At 42.6% G+C, this 26,882-nt stretch overlaps 1 protein-coding gene across 5 annotated transcripts in view; it reads right to left on the minus strand.

Annotated features, from left to right (window-relative positions):
* LOC110500730 (cGMP-specific 3',5'-cyclic phosphodiesterase) overlaps positions 1-26,882 on the minus strand; it is a 106,046-nt gene that overhangs the window by 31,338 nt on the left and 47,826 nt on the right. For all 5 annotated transcript variants that reach the window (XR_016490376.1, XM_036958213.2, XM_090214856.1 and 2 more), the window contains exons 6-8: positions 24,715-24,804; positions 24,145-24,282; positions 3,320-3,387 (exon numbers count right to left, since the gene is read on the minus strand). Coding sequence is in view for 4 of the 5 variants with exons in the window: in XM_036958213.2 (XP_036814108.2) it covers positions 3,320-3,387; positions 24,145-24,282; positions 24,715-24,804 (296 nt within the window). In the remaining variant the exon portion in view is untranslated. The remainder of the gene's footprint in view (positions 1-3,319; positions 3,388-24,144; positions 24,283-24,714; positions 24,805-26,882) is intronic.

Consider the following 26,882-nt stretch of genomic DNA (forward strand, 5'->3'; position numbering starts at 1 on the left):
ATCTTGGCAAAGGAGAAATGCTCACTAACAGGGATGTAAACAAATTTGTGCACAAAATTTGAGAGAAATAAGCTTTTTGTGCGTATGGAACATTTCTGGGATCTTTTATTTCAGCTCATGAAACCAACACTTTACATGTTGCATTTATATTTTTGTTCAGTATAGTTATATAAACTTAACAGTTTCTCTTGTAAAAAATATCTGTATGATAGTAACAACTCAGTTGTCTATCTGATACAATGTGTCAAATACCTTTAACACTTGAAAATCATGCAATTATGCATTGAATTAAATTGTAAGAAATTAATTATTTAGAAAATGTATTATTATTAAATAGCAAAGGTGCATTGGCCCATCGTGCCAATGTGGTCATGTTTGTTGGGTTGTTGGTGCCCTATGAGTGAGTGAGTGAGTGAGTGAGTGAGTGAGTGAGTGAGTGAGTGAGTGAGTGTAGAGGAATAAGAATACGTCTCCAGTGGATTTGAGTCAAAAACAGTCCGCTCCAATATGGTTGGCACACTGTTTCCTTTGATGTGTGTGTGAGAGTGAGTGTGTGTGCTGGTCATCATTAAAACTCTCACATCAGAGCTCTCCTTTATCTAGACTAGATATGATTAGATGGTAATAGAAACTGATGAGAGAGACTGAGCAGCTGGAGAATGTGATGGAATTGGCTTGAATGGTACTGGACAGGATAGTGTGTGTGTGCCTGTTTTCGTGCGTGTGTGTGTGCCTGTTTGCGTGCGTGCGTGTGTGCGTGTGTGTGTGACGAGAGAACAGGTTAACACCAGGGGCTGGATTCCACCTCCACGAGAACATTCCAGAACAGAACAAAGAGTAAAGCAGAGAAGTTGTTCTGTTCTGTCCTCATCTAAAAAAGACTCCTTGGACATTCAGTCTTTGGGCTAACTATCACAGTGTGTTCTCATCAACGCTGCACCTGGCAAGTAAACTGTGTCAATACGGTGTGTGTGTGCGTGTATGTGTGTGTGTGTGTACGTGCGCCTGCTCCTAAACCACCTCCCACCACTGAGTCAAAGCTAACATCATGCTATTAGCTGTATCCCCTGGGCCCCCGCAGAAGGCTACAAATGACTGGCTCCCCAGGCAGGAGTAGTCCTACAGTATACACAGAACAACCTATTTGGCCCATTAGAAGATGGAAACAGAGTAGAACGTGTTTGGGTCTGCCAAGCCAGAATGTAAAAGAACGAGACACAATGGGCTGGGGAGGGCGGGGGGGGAGCAACCGCGTCTGTTTCATTTCACTTCTGTCCTCCTTGATGTCTCAGTTTCTTTGTCTCTAACTCTTGCCTGGGAGCATCTCTCCTTCTGTCTCTCCCCATTTCTCTACTGTCAGTAGAGAAGAACACACTCTCTCAGACAAGTAGGCAAACTGACACACACACACACACACACACACACACACACCCATCCCACTACCCACGCTCCCGCCCACATTCAATCCTAATGGCTGTGAGATGAGAGTGGGTGAGGTGGCGATAGATAAAGCCTGAGGTGAACAGTAGATGCTCCGACGCCTGGCGGGCTCCGAGACGTATGAGAACAAATCACCCCCCAGGATCAGGGTGATGGATTCACCTTCCCTCCAAATGTTTATGTAAGGTATATTTATTTCCCCTATCAGAGGATGAGTAGTCAACCACTCTCATTCTCCATCTCATTTCCTCCTCCATTTCATTCCCCGTCTCATTCTCCCTCTCTGTCTGTCTTTCCTCCCCAGTTAAATAGATCTGATAAGCTCACACCAGTTTAAGATTTTTGGGATGTTGGTAGTTGGTGAAGAGATTTAGCTTGTGTGGTCTGAACCCAATCCTTACGAAACCATAACCTTCAGGTGATCTTTAGTTCAAATGCCACACTGTCCATTAACAGCCTACTACAAGGCAGAAAAGACTGACAATTTCTGATTCCATCTAGTCAGCAACAATAATTTATTAGTTTATTTAATATTACTTTATTAGTATTTATTTAGTATCAATGTATTAGTATTTATTTAGTATTTATTTATTAGTATTTATTTAATATTACTTTATTAGTATTTATTTAGTATTTATTTATTAGTATTTATTAGTATTGATTTAATATTAATTTATTAGTATTTATTTAATATTACTTTATTAGTATTTATTTAGTATCAATGTATTAGTATTTATTTAGTATTTATTTATTAGTATTTATTTAATATTTATTTATTAGTATTTATTAGTATTGATTTAATATTAATTTATTAGTATTTATTTAGTATTTATTTATTAGTATTTATTTAATATTAATTTATTAGTATTTATTTAGTATTAGTATTAGTACTTATTACATAGTACAGCCATTTTATTCTTGCTACTAAGAATGGTTTAGATAAATAGAAGACAAATCGTTGTTAACCTAAACTGAGTTCAATTGCGTTGAATTCAGTTGAGTTCCAAGTCATTAGACCCTGATCTTGGACAGCTTGTGAAAAAAAGGCATGAAGTTGAAGGAAGTCTCACTGATTGTTCTAATAGTCAACACTTGACTTTCCATCTCCTGACAGACCTCCCTATTACTTATTAAGACATGAAGTTTAGCTGCCCACGTGGGCACCCAACATAGCCAGCCAGTCAGGCAGCATAACAAGTCCGTAGCTCTCCACTGGGCCCTTGGCCTGTGCTTGTTAGGCCATCTCTGAAAGCCTTCCAAAAGGGAAAGAAAATTCGCATTTTAATGTGATAGATTGCTCCTAAACAGATTGTGATGGAGGAGCTGTCAAATGTGTCTTAAAAGGGGTTCATAGAAGAGTTTTTATATCAGGGTCCTTTAATTAGGGACAGGGCCGTAAGCTCCGGATCCGATGTTGTGGCTCTCGCCAAGGGGGGATGATGTAGGACTTTTCTTCAAACTAGAGTCAACTCTGTTAAAGTCAGAGAGGTCTTGACTAAACATCATAGTTGGGGTCAGGAGCTTTTCCTGACCACATTACCTTTCACCTGGAAAAACTCCTGGCCCTACACAAAGATCATTGCTGGAGAACTCTCTCTTTCACTTCCCCCCTCCCCCACCCCATCTTCATAGGCCTACAAACACAATCCCTCAAATCTTGCGAATACGCAGTTCATTTATTTTACCAAGTTTAAATCATAATCATTGTAAATAATGATTGTCAATTAGTAATTCTCAAATTGAAAGCCCTTCACATTGGATTGGGGTAGTACCTCATCCCATCCACCAACTATGTCTAGATACATGGCAGCCATATTTGTTATATTAGACAACCAGTTTCAAATGATACATGTTTAATAGTTAGATGTTATCGCCTTACCTTTTGGTGGTGTCCATGGCCTCTCCCAGGTCCTCATATTCCATGTGAAACACGCTGGAGAAGGAGTTCTGGAACATACAACCACCACAACAGCAGCCATTACTGACTACGAAGGGAGACGAAGGGAGAGAGACATGCCAGCCCAGCAAAAATGAGGGAGAGGAGAGAGAGAGAGAGAGAGAGCGAGAGAGAGAGAGAGAGAGAGAGAGAGGGGGAAAAGTGTGTGTGTGTTTGTGCAAGCCGCGAGAATACTAAGCATAATGATGATACCTGATGGTAGCAGCATGTCGTTTTTAATTATTAAACCCAAACCATAGCCCTAACTTTAACCACTCGGGATGAATGACTAAACTGTTAACCTCTGCATTGTTCCTGTTCTGACCATGCAACCATGCTGAATTAATGCACCAAAAATAGACATTTGTTTATAATACGTTGAAATTTCAAAGGGAAACTATGAGATCTTGTTGGTCTGTGTGTGTGTCTGCGCTCGTCAGGTTTGCATGGGCCCTCATGGAAGTTAAAAATTCCTGAATGCTGATTGGTTAAAAAAGCATTCCAGCCAGTGTCTATTCCACAAGTTATTAACACCGGCTAAATCTATGATGTTAAAATTCCTATTTACTCGGTACCATTTGACTGCGCAATCCACTCTCATCAGCCCAGCCAGGCAATTTATAAACTTGATCTCTACTATAAAAAGCATCTAGACATTATCTCACATTTCTTTTAGACTAAGATTTAGTTTTCAACAGCGGAGATTTGTATACACCTTGTATACACATCTGTCTCTCCGACATTTGCAACATTGTTTCAATATTCTAATTCGATCTCCAGCTGTCCCATAGTAATGAGCGTGTTGGGAGTCGGGACGAGACAGACAGTCAGGCAGCGTTTCTCAGCCAGTCGAAATCATGAATCAGCTGGCATAATTTGTATGGAGATATACAAAGACATGTCAATTGAAAAAAGTGCAGCTAGTTTAGTTTGCAGTCTTTCCAGCTTCAGATTGAAGTGATTGTGTTAGCTGTGTTGTTGGCTAGCTCCTCTGAACAACAATGTCCTGATGAGCGAGCACATTTTCTATGCCAGGTGAAATCGCGCCTCATTAGCTCATTGTTATGGATGTATCCAAATAAATGTCACTAGAAAACAGCTTAAACAAATGCAAATGCAGCTACTTTGCTGTTATTCTGGCTGCACTTTTTGACGTGACTGTAAGTTAGCCGTAGTTGGCCAGCCAGTTTGGCAATGGAACATTTAGAACGAACGACTGGGTTGCGTCCATAGACACAGAACAAAAAGACTGAATGACTGGGTTGCGTTTCTGGCAACCAAAACGATAGAACGAACGACCAGCCGGCTTGGGTAGCAACCCTAGATTTGTGTCGGGACTATATCTTGTGGCAGGCTGAAATAGTATGAATAAATTCATCAAAATCAAGTTTTTAATGAAAATATGTCAATCATTATTTCAATATGGTGGTAACCCATTACATAAAAGTGATAATGCCCTCGAAGCCGGTGTATGGAAGATATATTTGCATGGTTTGTCGGCAAATACCATTTAAATGTAGATGTTTTTTGCATTGCAGTGCCTTGCGAAAGTATTCGGCCCCCTTGAACTTTGCGAGCTTTTGCCACATTTCAGGCTTCAAACATAAAGATATAAAACTGTATTTTTTTGTGAAGAATCAACAACAAGTGGGACACAATCATGAAGTGGAACGACATTTATTGGATATTTCAAACTTTTTTAACAAATCAAAAACTGAAAAATTGGGCGTGCAAAATTATTCAGCCCCCTTAAGTTAATACTTTGTAGCGCCACCTTTTGCTGCGATTACAGCTGTAAGTCGCTTGGGGTATGTCTCTATCAGTTTTGCACATCGAGAGACTGACATTTTTTCCCATTCCTCCTTGCAAAACAGCTCGAGCTCAGTGAGGTTGGATGGAGAGCATTTGTGAACAGCAGTTTTCAGTTCTTTCCACAGATTCCACAGACTTTGACTTGGCCATTCTAACACCTGGATATGTTTATTTTTGAACCATTCCATTGTAGATTTTGCTTTATGTTTTGGATCATTGTCTTGTTGGAAGACAAATCTCCGTCCCAGTCTCAGGTCTTTTGCAGACTCCATCAGGTTTTCTTCCAGAATGGTCCTGTATTTGGCTCCATCCATCTTCCCATCAATTTTAACCATCTTCCCTGTCCCTGCTGAAGAAAAGCAGGCCCAAACCATGATGCTGCCACCACCATGTTTGACAGTGGGGATGGTGTGTTCAGCTGTGTTGCTTTTACGTCTCACATAACGTTTTGCATTGTTGCCAAAAAGTTCAATTTTGGTTTCATCTGACCAGAGCACCTTCTTCCACATGTTTGGTGTGTCTCCCAGGTGGCTTGTGGCAAACTTTAAACAACACTTTTTATGGATATCTTTAAGAAATGGCTTTCTTCTTGCCACTCTTCCATAAAGGCCAGATTTGTGCAATATACGACTGATTGTTGTCCTATGGACAGAGTCTCCCACCTCAGCTGTAGATCTCTGCAGTTCATCCAGAGTGATCATGGGCCTCTTGGCTGCATCTCTGATCAGTCTTCTCCTTGTATGAGCTGAAAGTTTAGAGGGACGGCCAGGTCTTGGTAGATTTGCAGTGGTCTGATACTCCTTCCATTTCAATATTATCGCTTGCACAGTGCTCCTTGGGATGTTTAAAGCTTGGGAAATCTTTTTGTATCCAAATCCGGCTTTAAACTTCTTCCCAACAGTATCTCGGACCTGCCTGGTGTGTTCCTTGTTCTTCATGATGCTCTCTGCGCTTTTAACGGACCTCTGAGTGCATTTATACGGAGACTTGATTACACACAGGTGGATTGTATTTATCATCATTAGTCATTTAGGTCAACATTGGATCATTTAGAGATCCTCACTGAACTTCTGGAGAGAGTTTGCTGCACTGAAAGTAAAGGGGCTGAATAATTTTGCACGCCCAATTTTTCAGTTTTTGATTTGTTAAAAAAGTTTGAAATATCCAATAAATGTCGTTCCACTTCATGATTGTGTCCCACTTGTTTTTGATTCTTCACAAAAAAATACAGTTTTATATCTTTATGTTTGAAGCCTGAAATGTGGCAAAAGGTCGCAAAGTTCAAGGGGGCCGAATACTTTCGCAAGGCACTGTATTTACCATATCATATGGAGACAGAAACATAAACCTTTTATCTTATCATAAGTAGACATACATGCAAATTATTAAATCATTCCAATAGAAATTTAAAAGATGATTTAGTTACGAATTAAACTTTAAGTAAATGAGTTGACTCTTCACATGGGATTATTTCACTGAGCAACAAAAGAAAGGGAATATTGAATGATCCTCAATGATCCATCGCATCTCCCAAAAACGTTTTCAACATCTGTGAAATGATAATCTAGAAACTAAAGCTTTGGTTGTCTTCCTCTCAGGCTTCCATGTCTTCTCCCTGGACCTCCTCAATGTCCACCTCTTGAACGTCAGACTCTGAGGCCTCATTTTCACTGTCACTTTCCAACCTTGTTGAGGATGGCTCGTTGTCAGGCTCAAAAATACTAAAATTTGCTCAGATGGCCACCGATTTTTCAACCCTTGTATTGGTCAGCCTGTTGCGTGCTTTGGTGTGTGTGTTCCCAAACAAGGACCAGCTGCACTCTGAGGCGGCTGATGTTTGTGGGATTTGGAGGATGATGGAGGCAACAGGGGAAAGAGCCTCAGATCCACAAAGTCCCTTCCACGAGGTGGCTGATATGTTGGCACGACTGCCATATTACATCTCCATCCCAAAGCCCTTGCTTGGAAGTGTATTTCGCCAGACTGCCAAGAACCTTGCCCTCATTCAGGCCAAGGTGGCGAGACACTGTATTGATGACACCACAGGCCTTGAGCTCTGCACCAGACAGGATGCTCTTGCCAGCATACTTGCGGCGTGTATGGGCTTCAGGCAGAAGTCTTCATGCTTTTAGATGTATTTCAGAACTGCAGTTTCCTCTGCTCGGAGCAACAGTGAAGTGGGCAGGGCAGTACGGATTTCTTCTCTTACATCTGCAAGCAGAGTCTGAACATCAGACAGGATGGCATTGTCTCCCTCAGTCCGTGCAATGGCTACTGCTATAGGTTTCAGGCTGCTTACTTCTCTCTCCTGAAATAAATCATCCAGGAGGATCCTCTTGATGGGGCTGTCCACATCGGCAGACTGTGATATGGCCATTTCTTGGAGAGACTCCTTCCCCTCCAGGAGGCTGTCAAACATGATGACAACACCACCCCAACGGGTGTTGCTGGGCAGCTTCCATGTGGTTCTCTTTATTCTTCTCACTTTGCTTGGTGCGGTAGATTGCTACTATGACTTGATGGCCCTTCACATGCGCCTTAACCATTTCCTTGGCTCACTTGTAGAGTGTATCCATTGTTTTCAGTGACATGAGGTTCTCGAGGAGCAGATTCAATGCATGAGCAGCACAGCCAATTGGTGTGATGTGGGGGTAGGTCTCCTCCACTTTAGACCAAGCAGCCTTCATTTTTGCAGCATTGTCTGTCACCAGTGCAAATAACTTCTGTGGTCCAAGGTCATTGATGACTGCCTTCAGCTCATCTGCAATGTAGAGACCAGTGTGTCTGTTGTCCCTTGTGTCTGTGCTCTTGTAGAATACTGGTTGAGGGGTGGAGATGATGTAGTTAATAATTCCTTGGCCACGAACATTCAACCACCCATCAGAGATGATTGCAATACAGTTTGCTTTCTCTATGATTTGCTTGACCTTCACTTGAACTCTGTTAAACTCTGCATCCAGAAAATGTGTAGATAAAGCATGTCTGGTTGGAGGGGTGTATGCTGGGCGAAGAACATTCAGAAATCTCTTTCAATACACATTGCCTGGGAGCATCGGAGGTGAACTAGTTGCATACACAGCTCGAGCAATACATTCATCTGCATTTCTCTGACTACGTTCCTCCATTGAGTCAAAAAAAACATCTGATTCCAGGAGGACCATGAGCTGTTGCTATCGATAAGGTGTCTGATTCATCATTTCCACCTAGAATAGAAGCAGAGTGACTTTTGTCCGAGGTTGCTTGTTGTGAGCGCTGAGGGAACTTTATGCACTTGGCCAGATTATTCTGTATCTTTGTTGCATTCTTCACATATGTCTCCGCACATCAGATAATGCCCGTGGTATTTTCCTGTAAAAATTTGAAAAAAAATTGTAAAAAAATAAACACAATTCCATGTACATATAAATAGTTAAGCAGATAGATTAAACAACCTCTTTGTAAGATAAATGTTTTAAAATGAAACCTTAATGGAAACAGGTGAATTAACACTCCTCAGTTAGCAGGCTCAAGCAAGCTAAAACCCACATGGTAGCAACAACTAACTAGCAGAAATGGTTAAGGTAGAAATGATTTAAAACACACTTTGCTGTCGGCTACTATTTACTAGTTAACAAAAGATCATGTATGTCATATAAAACATATTCACCCCACCCAGTATTGTAATCAAAACTTACCAGAAAGCATGAAGTCCTTGGCTCAGACAGTGTAGTAGCGTGGGCTCAATAGCATCTCATTAGTGTGCACTAGCTTGAGAATCATCTGTACATGTGATGGAAGAATGCACTGTGCAAGCAGAGGGTTGCGATTCCATTGAATTGGGGATAGTTTAACCAAAACATGCCACAAGACCGAGAATTGCCTTACGTGTATCCCACAAAAAAAAGGTTCACTGTTATAATCTAACTTTTTTGATGAATTTAAGCAAAATTCCCCAAATTCCCGGGCTTAACTTCCCATGGAAAATTTCCGAAAGAATTCTGGAAATTTACTGAAAAGTTTCCCGGCCCTTTGCCACCCTATGAACCACCGAGACCAACCGGTAATTACTGGGGCACCACCATCCATCCGTACAACCCTCTCTCTCCCCTCCCAACGGAGAGAGGGAAGTTTATATATTTCAGGCCTGGCCAGAAGCTGAGTTTATTTCAGCATTCCCTGACTCACGGTTACCCCTTTATAGGGACTTGTTTTCAACCTGCGCTCTCCCTCTCGCAAAGTATCCTTTTTCCATTTTTAAGAGCCGAGAGTGTGAGGCGGGATGTTCTGATCCTGAGTAAGTCAACTACATGAGAGTGGGGGAAGTTGTGTTCAAAAATGTCAACAAATAAATAATCTACCTCACTTTCTATCACGGGGTGTCACACAACTCAATCTGAGTTAAGTCTGAATGGGTCTCGTGTTAAACATACAGAATATCGCTGTCAAGCTTTAGCCTGTCAGGGAAAGTTTACATTAAGTCCCTAAGGGTTTACTTTAAAAATAAAAAAAACGTTTGTTTGGGTATATACATCCACCTATATCAGTGGTGTGTGGCTGGATTTTATAGCAGCAACACAAGGGACTTTTAACGAGACATGCCTGTAATTGTTTAGTGTAATAACTACTCCGGGTTGTTTATAAAGGTCTATGTTGGCTAAACAAATCCCAGTCGCCTTGTCTGGCCTGGTTGGTTATATCACATCTGATACACCTCTCTGTTGGATTCAAGTCAGCGTCTGACCCAAAACAACAATGTGATGAGAGTTTTAACGGCAGGAGAGCATGCTGACTTTCCGTCGGCGAACCAAATGTCAGAGTCTATCAGATATCCCGTCGCCACTTTTACGGCTCAGTGGATAATGTGTACAACGTCCCTAGACAAGTCACATAAAGGAACAGAAGCATCCCTGTTAATTCAGTTAACAAGATTTCATAGCTGTAACTTGACAAATGATCCGGAGGCTTGTTAAACGCTAGCTTTGTCATTTACTGGACTTAGCTTGTAGAGGGAGTTTACAAACAGAGGAACATCAAATCAAATCAAATTGTATTTGTCACATGCGCCGAATACAACTGTTACAGTGAAATGCTTACTTACAAGCCCTTAACCAACAATGCAGTTAAGAAAATACCTAAAAAGAAAAGTAAGAGATAAAAATAACAAATAATTAATGAGCAGCAGTAAATAACAATAGTGGGCTGTATACAGGGGGTACCGGTACAGAGTCAATGTGGAGGCTATATACAGGGGGTACAGGTACAGAGTTAATGTGGAGGCTATATACAGGGGGTACCGGTACAGAGTTAATGTGGAGGCTATATACAGGTGGGTACTGGTACAGAGTCAATGTGGAGGCTATATACAGGTGGGTACTGGTACAGAGTCAATGTGGAGGCTATATACAGGGGGTACCGGTACAGAGTCAATGTGGAGGCTATATACAGGGGGTACCGGTACAGAGTCAATGTGGAGGCTATATACAGGGGGTACCGGTACAGAGTCAATGTGGAGGCTATATACAGGGGGTACCGGTACAGAGTCAATGTGGAGGCTATATACAGGGGGTACCGGTACAGAGTTAATGTGGAGGCTATATACAGGGGGTACCGGTACAGAGTTAATGTGGAGGCTATATACAGGGGGTACAGGTACAGAGTTAATGTGGAGGCTATATACAGGGGGTACCGGTACAGAGTTAATGTGGAGACTATATACAGGGGGATACCGGTACAGAGTTAATGTGGAGGCTATATACAGGGGGTACAGGTACAGAGTTAATGTGGAGGCTATATACAGGGGGTACAGGTACAGAGTTAATGTGGAGGCTATATACAGGGGGTACCGGTACAGAGTTAATGTGGAGGCTATATACAGGTGGGTACTGGTACAGAGTCAATGTGGAGGCTATATACAGGGGGTACCGGTACAGAGTTAATGTGGAGGCTATATACAGGGGGTACCGGTACAGAGTCAATGTGGAGGCTATATACAGGGGGTACCGGTACAGAGTCAATGTGGAGGCTATATACAGGGGGTACCGGTACAGAGTTAATGTGGAGGCTATATACAGGGGGTACCGGTACAGAGTCAATGTGGAGGCTATATACAGGTGGGTACTGGTACAGAGTCAATGTGGAGGCTATATACAGGGGGTACCGGTACAGAGTTAATGTGGAGGCTATATACAGGGGGTACCGGTACAGAGTCAATGTGGAGGCTATATACAGGGGGTACCGGTACAGAGTCAATGTGGAGGCTATATACAGGGGGTACCGGTACAGAGTTAATGTGGAGGCTATATACAGGGGGTACAGGTACAGAGTTAATGTGGAGGCTATATACAGGGGGTACCGGTACAGAGTCAATGTGGAGGCTATATACAGGGGGTACCGGTACAGAGTCAATGTGGAGGCTATATACAGGGGGTACCGGTACAGAGTTAATGTGGAGGCTATATACAGGGGGTACCGGTACAGAGTCAATGTGGAGGCTATATACAGGGGGTACCGGTACAGAGTCAATGTGGAGGCTATATACAGGGGGTACCGGTACAGAGTTAATGTGGAGGCTATATACAGGGGGTACCGGTACAGAGTCAATGTGGAGGCTGTATACAGGGGGTACCGGTACAGAGTTAATGTGGAGGCTATATACAGGGGGTACCGGTACAGAGTCAATGTGGAGGCTATATACAGGGGGTACCGGTACAGAGTCAATGTGGAGGCTATATACAGGGGGTACCGGTACAGAGTTAATGTGGAGGCTATATACAGGGGGTACCGGTACAGAGTTAATGTGGAGGCTATATACAGGGGTACCGGTACAGAGTTAATGTGGAGGCTATATACAGGGGTACCGGTACAGAGTTAATGTGGAGGCTATATACAGGGGGTACCGGTACAGAGTTAATGTGGAGGCTATATACAGGGGTACCGGTAAAGAGTTAATGTGGAGGCTATATACAGGGGGTACCGGTACAGAGTCAATGTGGAGGCTATATACAGGGGGTACCGGTACAGAGCCAATGTGGAGGCTACATACAGGGGGTACCGGTACAGAGTTAATGTGGAGGCTATATACAGGGGGTACCGGTACAGAGTTAATGTGGAGGCTATATACAGGGGGTATCGGTACAGAGTCAACGTGGAGGCTATATACAGGGGGTACTGGTACAGAGTTAATGTGGAGGCTATATACAGGGGGTACCGGTACAGAGTTAATGTGGAGGCTATATACAGGGGGTACCGGTACAGAGTTAATGTGGAGGCTATATACAGGGGGTACCGGTACAGAGTTAATGTGGAGGCTATATACAGGGGGTACCGGTACAGAGTTAATGTGGAGGCTATATACAGGGGGTACCGGTACAGAGTTAATGTGGAGGCTATATACAGGGGGTACCGGTACAGAGTTAATGTGGAGGCTATATACAGGGGGTACCGGTACAGAGTTAATGTGGAGGCTATATACAGGGGGTACCGGTACAGAGTTAATGTGGAGGCTATATACAGGGGGTACCGGTACAGAGTTAATGTGGAGGCTATATACAGGGGGTACCGGTACAGAGTTAATGTGGAGGCTATATACAGGGGGTACGGGTACAGAGTCAATGTGGAGGCTATATACAGGGGGTACCGGTACAGAGTTAATGTGGAGGCTATATACAGGGGGTACCGGTACAGAGTTAATGTGGAGGCTATATACAGGGGGTACAGGTACAGAGTTAATGTGGAGGCTATATACAGGGGGTACCGGTACAGAGTCAATGTGGAGGCTATATACAGGGGGTACCGGTACAGAGTCAATGTGGAGGCTATATACAGGGGGTACCGGTACAGAGTTAATGTGGAGGCTATATACAGGGGGTACCGGTACAGAGTTAATGTGGAGGCTATATACAGGGGGTACCGGTACAGAGTTAATGTGGAGGCTATATACAGGGGGTACGGGTACAGAGTCAATGTGGAGGCTATATACAGGGGGTACCGGTACAGAGTTAATGTGGAGGCTATATACAGAGGGTACCGGTACAGAGTTAATGTGGAGGCTATATACAGGGGGTACAGGTACAGAGTTAATGTGGAGGCTATATACAGGGGGTACCGGTACAGAGTCAATGTGGAGGCTATATACAGGGGGTACCGGTACAGAGTCAATGTGGAGGCTATATACAGGGGGTACCGGTACAGAGTTAATGTGGAGGCTATATACAGGGGGTACCGGTACAGAGTTAATGTGGAGCCTATATACAGGGGGTACCGGTACAGAGTCAATGTGGAGGCTATATACAGGGGGTACCGGTACAGAGTTAATGTGGAGGCTATATACAGGGGGTACCGGTACAGAGTTAATGTGGAGGCTATATACAGGGGGTACCGGTACAGAGCCAATGTGATGGGGCACCGGTGTCGAGGTAATATGTACATGTAGGTAGAGTGATATGGCTTAGTTGAGTTAGTACAGACGTTTACATTGAGAGAAGCATTTGGGCTTGTCATACAGATAGAGACAATGTATGGCCGCCTCTCTCTCTCTCTCTCTCTCTCTCTCTCTCTCTCTCTCTCTCTCTCTCAACTGACAAGTTGTTGGACATCAGCATATATACAGTGCCTTGCGAAAGTATTCGGCCCCCTTGAACTTTGCAACCTTTTGCCACATTTCAGGCTTCAAACATAAAGATATAAAACTGTATTTTTTTGTGAAGAATCAACAACAAGTGGGACACAATCATGACGTGAAACAACATTTATTGGATATTTCAAACTTTTTTAACAAATCAAAAACTGAAAAATTGGGCGTGCAAAATTATTCAGCCGCCTTAAGTTAATACTTTGTAGCGCCACCTTTTGCTGCGATTACAGCTGTAAGTCGCTTGGGGTATGTCTCTATCAGTTTTGCACATCGAGAGACTGAATTTTTTTCCCATTCCTCCTTGCAAAACAGCTCGAGCTCAGTGAGGTTGGATGGAGAGCATTTGTGAACAGCAGTTTTCAGTTCTTTCCACAGATTCTCGATTGGATTCAGGTCTGGACTTTGACTTGGCCATTCTAACACCTGGATATGTTTATTTTTGAACCATTCCATTGTAGATTTTGCTTTATGTTTTGGATCATTGTCTTGTTGGAAGACAAATCTCCGTCCCAGTCTCAGGTCTTTTGCAGACTCCATCAGGTTTTCTTCCAGAATGGTCCTGTATTTGGTTCCATCCATCTTCCCATCAATTTTAACCATCTTCCCTGTCCCTGCTGAAGAAAAGCAGGCCCAAACCATGATGCTGCCACCACCATGTTTGACAGTGGGGATGGTGTGTTCAGCTGTGTTGCTTTTACGCCAAACATAACGTTTTGCATTGTTGCCAAAAAGTTCAATTTTGGTTTCATCTGACCAGAGCACCTTCTTCCATGTTTGGTGTGTCTCCCAGGTGGCTTGTGGCAAACTTTAAACTACACTTTTTATGGATATCTTTAAGAAATGGCTTTCTTCTTGCCACTCTTCCATAAAGGCCAGATTTGTGCAATATACGACTGATTGTTGTCCTATGGACAGAGTCTCCCACCTCAGCTGTAGATCTCTGCAGTTCATCCAGAGTGATCATGGATGGGCCTCTTGGCTGCATCTCGGATCAGTCTTCTCCTTGTATGAGCTGAAAGTTTAGAGGGACGGCCAGGTCTTGGTAGATTTGCAGTGGTCTGATACTCCTTCCATTTCAATATTATCGCTTGCACAGTGCTCCTTGGGATGTTTAAAGCTTGGGAAATCTTTTTGTATCCAAATCCGGCTTTAAACTTCTTCACAACAGTATCTCGGACCTGCCTGGTGTGTTCCTTGTTCTTCATGATGCTCTCTGCGCTTTTAACGGACCTCTGAGACTATCACAGTGCAGGTGCATTTATACGGAGACTTGATTACACACAGGTGGATTGTATTTATCATCATTAGTCATTTAGGTCAACATTGGATCATTCAGAGATCCTCACTGAACTTCTGGAGAGAGTTTGCTGCACTGAAAGTAAAGGGGCTGAATAATTTTGCACGCCCAATTTTTCAGTTTTTGATTTGTTAAAAAAGTTTGAAATATCCAATAAATGTCGTTCCACTTTATGATTGTGTCCCACTTGTTGTCGATTCTTCACAAAAAAATACAGTTTTATATCTTTATGTTTGAAGCCTGAAATGTGGCAAAAGGTCGCAAAGTTCAAGGGAGCCGAATACTTTCGCAAGGCACTGTATATATACACATAGAGAGAGAGAGAAAGACAGCGAGCGAGCGAGCGAGCGAGAGAGAGAGAGAGAGAGAGAGAGAGAGAGAGAGAGAGAGAGAGAGAGAGAGAGAGAGAGAGAGAGAGAGAGAGAGAGAGAGAGAGAGAGAGAGAGAGAGAGAGAGAGAGAGAGAGAGAGAGAGAGAGAGAAGAACCAGCTGGCCTGGCAACGAGAAACACACACACACACACAGTCACCTGGATGGCTCCCTATTTGAGCCGAGGCCAGTTGCCGCAGTACTAATGAAGCTACAGTGAAAAAACAACCCCTATGGCCCAAGCTCTAATCTTTGACCAACAATAAGCTTTACAACTTGGGTCAGTGCTCGACTTAATCAGATAGGGCAACCCTCAAACAACCACATAACATCTAATGGAGGACACGCTGCCTATGCTATTCATATTTACTGTTGTTGGATATCTGCATTTCAGCCAAAACATCCAAACATCCAAAAGATGTTAACCACAGACTCATATCTTTCTCAGTATCTATGACAACCTCCTGTGAGATGTTAGTGGAACGGTAATAAAATGTGGGTCTGTTTCTAACTACTGTGGAACATTGATGGTTTAGATGCTTTCTGCTTGGTAAATATGATGGAGGTCGAGTCTTGGCCACAGTGTGCTGTGGAGATGTTTGTCTTACTGACACATACGCACACAGAGAGACAGACACACACAGAGACAGAGACAGAGACGACACAGACAGACAGACAGACAGAGAGACAGAGAGACAGACAGACAGACAGACAGATAGACACAGGGGGCGGATCGTGATTGATTCCCTTTGACCAGAGTGTCACTCTTACTTCAGTGGCATTAGAAGAGGCCCTTTCTCCTCTCCTGATTGTGAAGGTGACTCATTTCGGGCAAAACAACTTTCAATCCAAATTGCAGCCTTGTACAGAAAAGCTTTCAGCTCTCTCTAGTCAACTCCATCCTTTTCTCCCTCTTAAAGTCTTAAACACAACACAAGATAATGGAGACGTCTGGTCTTAGTGTCTAGTGTTCTCCTCTTCTTACTTACTACAATACATCACACTCCTCGCCGTAGATAAAAGTAGCATTTTTTTCTGGAGGCTGTGGGGGGGGACTGTATGTGTGAAAGGGGAGTGTGTGTGTGCATGAGCAAACGTGCGTTCATGTTTATAATGGGGCGGCAGGGTAGCCTAGTGGTTAGAGCGTTGGACTAGTAACCGGAAGGTTGCGAGTTCAAACCCCCGAGCTGACAAGGTACAAATCTGTCGTTCTGCCCCTGAACAGACACCCACTGTTCCCAGGCTGTTCCCAGGCCGTCATTGAAAATAAGAATTTGTTCTTAACTGACTTGCCTGGTTAAATAAAGGTAAAAAAAGGTAAAATAAATAAAAAATAATATATAATATTCCAAAGATAAAAGTGTACTATTAATATCAAAGAGTTTGACATCCTATTTATAGGACTATTGAGAACTACATCTAAAATTTGAGGCTTGTGTGCGGCTGCTCGGCCATTGAAACCCATTTCATGAAGCTCCCGAAAAGCAGTTATTGTACTGACATTGCTTCCAGAGGCAGTTTTGAACTTGGTAGTGAGAGTTGCAACCGAGGACAGACTATTTTTTTACACGCTAAGCGCTTCAGCTCTCGGCGGTCCCGTTCTGTGAGCTTGTGAGGCCTACCACTTCACAGCTGAGCTGTTGTTGCTCCTAGACGTTTCCACTTCACAATAACAACACTTACAGTTGACCGGGGCAGCTCTAGCAGGGCAGAAACTTGACAAACTGACTTGTTGGAAAGGTGGCATCCTATGACAATGCCACGTTGAAAGTCACTGAGCTCTTCAGTGAGGCCATTCTACAACCAATATTTGTCTATGGAGATTGCATAGCTGTGTGCTTGATTTTATACACCTGTCAGCAACGGCTGTGGCTGAAATAGCCGAATCCACTCATCTGAAGGGGTGTCCACATACTTCTGTATATATAGTGTAGGTATTTCTCTTGTCGAGGTGGGATAGGGCAGTGTGCAGTGTAATGGTGATTGCGTCGTTCATGGATCTATTGGGGCGGCATGTGAATTGTAGTGGGTCTAGGTCAGTGGAGGCTGCTAAGAGGAGAACGGCTCATAATTACTGCTGGAATGGAGTAAATAGAATGGTATCAAACACATGGAAACCATGGAAACCATGGAAACCATGGGAACCATGAGTTTGAAGTATTTGATATCATTCCACACATTCCGCCTCAGCCATTACCACAAGCCCGTCCTCCCCAATTAATGTGCCACCAACCTCCTGTGGTCTAAGGTGTCTTGTAAGGTGGAGGTGATATGATCCTTAACTAGCCTTTATAAAGCACGTCATGGTGACCGAAGTGAGTGGTACGGGGAGATGGTCAATTAATTCAGTTACCTTTGCTTTCTTGGGTACAGGAACAATGGTGGACATCTTGAAGCAAGTGGGGACAATAGACTGGGATAGGGAGTGATTGAATATGACCGTAAACACTCCAGACAGCTGGTCTGTACATACTCTGAGAATGCAGCTTGGGATGCACATTTTATTTCAATATAGCTCTTTATTTAGGTTGATGGTATGACGTTGAAACAATAACGTTGATTCATGACACCATTTTACTATCAACATTGAAACAAGGCCAAATCAAATGTCTAATTAAACATAATTCCAACCACCTAATATAATGTATATTGGATGAAAAAGTGTCTGAGAACACATTCTCATTAACAGCAACAACCTGGGGACTAGTTACAGGGGAGAAGAATGAGCCAATTGTAAGCTGGGGATGATTAGGTGACCATGATGGTATGAGAGCCAGATTGGAAATTTAGCCAGGACACCAGCGTTAACACCCCTACTCTTACAATGTGCCATGGGATCTTTAGTGACCACAGAGAGTCAGGACACCTGTTTAACGTCCCATCCGAAAGATGAAACCCTACACAGGGCAATGTCCCCAATCACTGCCCTGGGGCATTGGGATATTTTTTTTAGGCCAGAGGAAAGTGTGCCTCCTACTGGACCTCTAACACCACTTCCAGCAGCATCTAGTCTCCCATCCAGGGACTGACCAGGACCAACCCTGCTTAGCTTCAGAAGCACACCAGCAGTCGGACGCAGGGCGGTATGCTGCTGGAGAGAAAGAAACAGCTGGCCTGGCAATGAGAAACACACACACACACAGTCACCTGGACGGCTCCCTGTTTGTGCCAAAGATGTTAACCACAGACTCATATCTTTCTCAGTATCTATGACAACCTCCTCTGAGATGTTAGTGGAACGGTAATAAAATGTGGGTCTGTTTCTAACTACTGTGGAACATTGATGGTTTAGATGCTTTCTGCTTGGTAAATATGATGGAGGTCGAGTCTTGGCCACAGTGTGCTGTGGAGATGTTTGTCTTACTGACACATACGCACCCAAACACATGTCTGCAGGACAAGTACACACACATTTGTGTGCATGCACACACAGAGACAGAGACGACACAGACAGACAGACAGAGAGACAGACAGACAGACAGACAGACAGACAGACACAGGGGGCGGATCGTGATTGATTCCGTTTGACCAGAGTGCCACTCTTACTTCAGTGGCATTAGAAGAGGCCCTTTCTCCTCTCCTGATTGTGAAGGTGACTCATTTCGGGCAAAACAACTTTCAATCCAAATTGCAGCCTTGTACAGAAAAGCTTTCAGCTCTCTCTAGTCAACTCCATCCTTTTCTCCCTCTTAAAGTCTTAAACACAACACAAGATAACATAATGGAGACGTCTGGTCTTAGTGTCTAGTGTTCTCCTCTTCTTACTCACTGCAATACATCACACTCCTCACCGTAGATGAAAGTAGAAATGACCATTTATAGAAGTGTAGAAAAATAATAACACAAGGAATAAATACATCAGTAATTGTGTATTCAGATATATACTGTATGTACATTCAGATATATACTGTATATACATTCAGATATATACTGTATGTGCATTCAGAAATATACTGTATATACATTCAGATATATACTGTAGGTACATTCAGATATATACTGTATGTACATTCAGATATATACTGTATATACATTCAGATATATACTGTATGTACATTCAGAAATATACTGTATATACATTCAGATATATACTGTATGTACATTCAGAAATATACTGTATATACATTCAGATATATACTGTATGTGCATTCAGAAATATACTGTATATACATTCAGATATATACTGTAGGTACATTCAGAAATATACTGTATATATATATTCAGATATATACTGTATGTACATATACGGTGCATTCGGAAAGTATTCAGACCCCTTGACTTTTTCCTTATTCTAACATGGATTTATTTTTTTTCCTCATCAATCTACAAACAATACCTCATAAGGATAAAGTGAAAACAGGTTTTTAGAAATGTTTGCAAATGTATTACAAATGTAAAAAACAGAAACACCTGAGCAATTGAGGGAGAAGGGCCTTGGTATGAGAGGTGACCAAGAAACCAATGGTCACTCTGACAGAGCTCCAGAGTACCTCTGTGGAGATGGGAGAACCTTCCAGAAGGACAAACATCTCTGCAGCACTTCACCTATCAGGCCTTTATGGTAGAGTGGCCAGATGGAAGCCACTCCTCAGTAAAAAGCACATGACAGCCTGCTTGGAGTTTGCCAAAGTGCACCTAAAGGACTCTCAGACCACGAGAAACAAGATTCTCTGGTCTGATGAAACCAAGATTGAACTCTTTGGCCTGAATGCAAAGTGTCACGTCTGGAGGAAACCTGGCACCATCCCTACGGTGAAGCATGGTGATGGAAGCATCATGCTGTGGGGATATTTTTCAGCAGCAGGGACTGGGAGTCTGGATCGAGGGAAAGATGAACGGAGCAAAGTATAAAGAGATCCTTGATGACAATGACCCTAAGCACGCAGCCAAGACAACGCAGGAGTGGCTTCGGAACAAGTCTCGGAATGTCCTTGAGTGGCCCGGCCAGAGCCCAGGCTTGAACCAGATCGAATCTCTCTGGAGAGACCTGAAAATAGCTGTGCAGCAACGCTCCCCATCCAATCTGGCAGAGCTTGAGAGGATCTGCAGAGAAGAATGGGAAAAACTCCCCAAATACAGGTGTGCCAAGCTTGTAGCGTCATACCCAAGAAGACTCAAGGTTGTAATTGCTGCCAAATGTGCTTCAACCAAGTACTGGGTAAAGAGTCTGAATACTTATGTAATTGTGCTATTTCTGCTTCTGATTTTTTTATACATTTGCAAAAGTAATGTCAATGTTTTTGCTTTGTCATTATGGGGTATTGTGTGTAGATTGATAAGGTGGAAAAAACTATTTAATCCATGTTAGAATAAGGCTGTAATGTAACAAAATGTGGAAAAAGTCAAGGGGTCTGAATACTTTCCGAATGCACTGTAGGTAGGGATTAAGTGACCAGACAAGAAGATAGATAAAACAGTAGCATCAGAGGATGTGATGAGTCATAAGAGTGCAAAAAGGGTCAATGCAAATAGTTCAATAGTTAACCTGGACTAACTATTTAGCAGTCTTATGGCTTGGGACTTGGTGCATCGGTACTGCTTGCCATGCGGTAGCAGAGGGAAGAGCCTATGACTTGGGTGGGCGGAGTCCTTGACAACGTTAGGGGAGGTATAGAGGTCCTGGATGGCAGGGAGCTCGGCCCCAATGATGTACTGGGCCATACAACCTACCCGCCGTAGTGCCTTGCGGTCGGATGCCAAGCAGTTGCCATACCAGGCGGTGGTGCAGCTGTAGAATTTTTTGAAGATCTGAGGGCCCATGCCAAGTCATTTCTGTCTCCTGAGGGGGAAGAGGCGTTGTCGTGCCTTCTTCACAACTGTGTGTGGACCAAAAATGTAATGTGGTTGAAAATGTCAGTGAAGACACTTGCAAGCTGGTCAGCGCATACTCTGAATACGCATCCTGGTAATCCGTCTGATGGAATATTAACCTGTTTAAAGGTCTTACTCACATCGGCAGCATTATAAGGCAGCTCTAGCCTTTATTTCAGTGCGGATGTTGCCTGTAATCCATGGCTTCTGGTTGGGATATGTATGTACGGTCACTGTGGGGATGACATCGTCAATTCACTTATTAATGAAGCTGGTGACTGATGGTTATGGGATGAATCCCGGAACATATTCCAGTCTGTGCAAGAGAAACAGTCCTGCCGCTTGGCATCAGCTTCATCAGACCACTTTCGGTACAAAAAAATTAAATAGTTTAAAAACCGTCAGATCTGTGCCTCAGAACCAAAATAAATGGCTAATCTTGACTGTTGACCAATAACCAATCATCAGCATTGGCACGCAAAAGTGGCCTCAAATCCAGATTAGTGACTAGAAAGTGCTTTGTTGAATTTTCTCCTGGCAAAAACCGAGTAGCCTACCTAGTTAATATTATCCATATAAACAACAGTTTAGCAATATGCTATGGTCGCATCTTCGCCAGAACATTAGTCTAGCCGGCGATTTCATTGATCGTTTTCATATTTCACATTGGGAGGGTTATAACTATATACCTCAGTGGTGGTACTGACTATACGTCTAACATCGCACCACCTGCAATGCTTATGGGATGAAGATGTAGCATATTCAGGCGAATAAATTACGATATTTGTTAGGAAGAAGGCGGCTACAGACAGATCATGCTCTCCATCCGATCCTGCAAACTCCACATACAGGTTGGCCGTATGATCCCGCGTGACAATGTCACATGATATCCCTAGTTGATATTGACTGTTAACATGAATGACTTTTAGCTCAAAATGCAGGTGTAAAACGCAGTTCATTTCTGTATCTTGCGTTTTGAAAATGCATCACCGTGTATGGCTGTAATGACAGGCTACATTTGCGCAGCGATTGTGCACACGTGTTTTGCCCTGTGTGTGTGCATGTGCATGCGCAGGGGGGTTGCAAGGTTTGAATCACTCCTTTTTTGTTGTTGAGAACATGTTGAGAACCACTGAGCTAGCAAACAGATTGCTGATTTAGTGTAGGCCTAGAGCTACAGTATAGGACTGGGTGCAGTGCAAATGTCAAATTTTAGGGAGAGAAGATTCCCATCAATAAATATGAAGCTCCCCAAAAAATTGGTGAACAAGAATATTAACTTTTTACTTTGCAAGCTCATCAGCAATGAGGCATCAAGCAACAATTACCAGCCCAGACCTACTGGTATGTCAAAATGTACTTATGAAGCTTGCATTCAGGAATTTGTTGTTCAAATGAATTATTATAAAATGTGTTGAAGACAAAATGATGAAAAGGGCTGTCTGGTAGCCTCAATAAATAGACAAAGATTTTGTGACCTTGGGACCAGAAGGTTCTATCTGCGCAAAGCATAGTTCTGAGATATCGAGCATCAAAGTTTTCACATCCCAGATCTCAGAACTGTTTTGTAGTGAATTCTTCTTTCATAACCCATTATAGTCCTCACTTTAAAGGCACTTAAAGTACAGGGGGTGTGAACCTTATGAACCTTATGACCCTTATGAACCTTATGACCCTTATGAACCTTATGGCTCTGAAATGTCAATCTGGGTTCAGCCATAAGGTTCTGTCTGACACTACAGAATTAGACATGTTCAGTTCTTAAGAAGACTGTAGCTATTTGAATACATTTTTGATAGAATAACACTATTTTACGAAGACAAGAGTCAGAACACATCATCAAATACATTAAGACATGTATTATGATCCTCAGACGAATTACTGTCATCGCTGAACAACAATGTGACAACATAATGTACTTTAAGATTTCTGAGTGTTGTTTTTTAGCTTGAGTGCCATTATTGCTGGCTAGACTAGCCTAGACCACACTTGGAGGGAGACGTGTTCTGATTGGTCCGTCTGTATTTGTTTAGGCTTTGTACTTGGACTGCAGATGAAAATTCAACTCAAAATATACATCTGTTATATTGTCCTACGAAGGTGGTCGAGTTCAGTCCAAAATCTGTGTTGAAGATTCCATACCATCCTTAGAAAAAAGGGTTCCAAAAGGGTTATTCTGCTGTCCCCATAGGAGAACCCTTTTTGATTCTAGGTGGAACCCTTTTTTGGTTCCAGGTAGAACCTTTTTGGGTTCCATGTCGGAAGCTCTGTTGAAAAGGTTCTACCTGGAACACCGAAGAGTTCCACCTGGAACCAAAAAGGGTACTTCAAAGAGGTATCCTATGGGGACAGCCAAAGAACATGTTTAGGTTGTAGATAGCACCTTTTTTTCTAAGAGTAGGACTAAGTGAAATCCATAGGCCTCGATCTGAAATGAATGGGAAAGATTGGTACTATCTAATTATTTAGAACTCTGCTTTTATTAATCATCATTCATACCAACAGTATTGCAGATTGTTGAGTGTCTATGTTCTGACTGAATAGAAAGCATCAAAGGTATTCAAGGCTGGAAATACACAAGAGGTATACAGTAATTATCATTGTGGTTCTATATATAGAATACTGTGGGATTCCTGCATTTTATCTTCTCACTGAGGAATTCTATTCACAATGTGCCTCACTGTCCATCCAATCCCTGTCATATTCTCTTTTCTTTTCTCAATCCCTGTCATTTTCTCTTTTCTTTTCTCAATCCCTGTCATTTTTCCTGTCTTTTCTTTGTCCTCTCACCATGAGACTGTCAAGGTGGACTGCGTGTGCATGAGTGTGTGTGTGTGCTTGCGTGCGTGCGTGCGTGTGTGAACTCACCATAACGTCTCCGTCAGCTATGAACACAGTGCAGCCCTGGGCCAGCATAAAGGAGAGGATGGTGCCTGCTATCTTCCTCAGTAACACCTCCAGGGACTGCTGCTCCTCCAATATCAGACTGGCCAGGTCCAACAGCACCTGGGGGAGACATGCATAGTAAACCATGAACACACACACACTGTAAAAAAATATATAAAACAATAAAGTTGTTTCAACTAATTATTGTTAACTGGTTCCACAGTTCACCAAAAAAAGGCTGTTAACCAGTTACTTAACAATAATTTGAAACTTTTTTATTTTTTATTTACAGTGCAGAAACATGACCGCATGAACACACACCCACATACTCATACACAAACACAAAAACATGAACACACACTCACAAGAAAGCATGCTAACACACACACCCACACAGACACCCACCTACGCATATGCGCACACCACACACACACACACACACACACCCACACACCCACCCACACACACCCACACACACACACACACACACACACACACACACACACACACACACACACACACACACACACACACTGACAGACGGCAACAAACCTGATTCCGTCGGTTTTCCAGCTGGGACGTCTCGTAGAGCTGGGCGTTGTGTAGGACGATCCCGGAGAAGGCCAGGTAGGCAGAGAAGTCCTGTCAGGGGAATCAGACTATAAACTCGATTCAGAGTGTGGCATTTATAGAGAAATGGAGAAAATAATGAGAGTAGGAGAGCATTGAACACTCTTAGAAAAAAGGGGTTCTTCAGAAAGTATTCACACCCCTGAATGTTCCCACATTTTGTTGTGTTACAGGCTGAATATCAAATGGACTGAGATGGTTTTGTTACTGGCTTACACAGAATAACCACATAATGTCAAAGTGGAATTACTGTATGTTTTCAGATTTTTTTTTTTACAAATGAATTAAAAATTAAAAGCTGAAATGTCTTGAGTCAATAAGTATTCAGACCTTTTGTTATGGCAAACCTAAATACATTCGGAGTAAAAATGTGCTTAACAAATCACATAATAAGTTGCGTGGACTCACTCTGTTTGCAATAATGGTGTTTAACATGATTTTTCAGGACTATCTCATACCTGTGCCCCACACATACAATTGTCTGGAAGGTCCCTTAGTCGAGCAGTGAATTTCAAACACAGATTCAACCACAAAGACTAGGGAGTTTTTCCAATGCCTCGCAAAGAAGGGCGCCTATTGGTAGATGGGGGGGGGGAAGCAAACATTGAATATCCCTTTGAGCATGGTGCAGTTATTAACTACACTGGATGGTGTATCAATACACCCAGTCACTACAAAGATACAGGTGTCCTTCCTAACTATGTCGCTGGAAAGGAAGGAAACCACTCAGGGATTTCACCATGAGGCCGATGGGGACTTTAAAACAGTTACAGAGTTTAATGGCTGTGGCAGGAGAAAACTGAGGATGGATGCCAGTCAAAAGAAGGAAACCTGTACAGAATAAAACTATTCCAAAACATGCATCCTGTTTGTAAATAAGGCACTGAAGTAAAACTGTTAAAAATGTGGCAAAAAAAATAAAAGCACAGGCAAAATCCTAGAGGAAAACCTTGTTTAGTCGTTCTTCCAACACACACTGGGAGACAAATTCACTGTTTAGCAGCACAATAACCTAAAACACAAGGCCAAATATACACTGGAGTTGCTTACCAAGACGACATTAAATGTTCCTGAGTGGCCTAGTTATAGTTTTGACTTCAATCAACTTGAAAATCTATGGCAAGACTTGAATATGGCTGTCTAGCAATGATCAACAACCAACTTGACAAATAATAATGTGCAAATATTGTACAATCCAGGTGTGCAAAGCTCTTAGAGACTTACCTAGAAAGACTCACAGCTGTAATCACTGCCAAATCTTGACTTAAGACTTGAAAAAACTTGGAACTCGACTCGACTTTCTTTACTTGTTCTTAGAATGCACGACTTGGACTTAATGCTCTTAGAATGCACAACTTGGACTTAATGCTCTTAGAATGCACGACTTGGACTTAATGCTCTTAGAATGCACTACTTGGACTTAATGCTCTTAGAATGCACAACTTGGACTTAATGCTCTTAGAATGCACGACTTGGACTTAATGCTCTTAGAATGCACAACTTGGACTTAATGCGCTTAGAATGCACAACTTGGACTTAATGCGCTTAGAATGCACAACTTGGACTTAATGCTCTTAGAATGCACAACTTGGACTTAATGCTCTTAGAATGCACAACTTGGACTTAATACTCTTAGAATGCACAACTTGGACTTAATGCTCTTAGAATGCACGACTTGGACTTAATGCGCTTAGAATGCATGACTTGGACTTAATGCTCCTAGAATGCACGACTTGGACTTAATGCTCTTAGAATGCACGACTTGGACTTAATGCTCTTAGAATGCACGACTTGGACTTAATGCTCTTAGAATGCACGACTTGGACTTAATGCTCTTAGAATGCACGACTTGGACTTAATGCTCTTAGAATGCACAACTTGGACTTAATGCTCTTAGAATGCACGACTTGGACTTAATGCTCTTAGAATGCACGACTTGGACTTAATGCTCTTAGAATGCACGACTTGGACTTAATGCTCTTAGAATGCACGACTTGGACTTAATGCTCTTAGAATGCATGACTTGGACTTAATGCTCTTAGAATGCACGACTTGGACTTAATGCTCTTAGAATGCATGACTTGGACTTA

Source organism: Oncorhynchus mykiss, chromosome 21 (assembly GCF_057628025.1).
Source record: "Oncorhynchus mykiss isolate SJ-2025 chromosome 21, ASM5762802v1, whole genome shotgun sequence".
In the NCBI taxonomy this organism is placed as follows: Eukaryota; Metazoa; Chordata; class Actinopteri; order Salmoniformes; family Salmonidae; genus Oncorhynchus; species Oncorhynchus mykiss.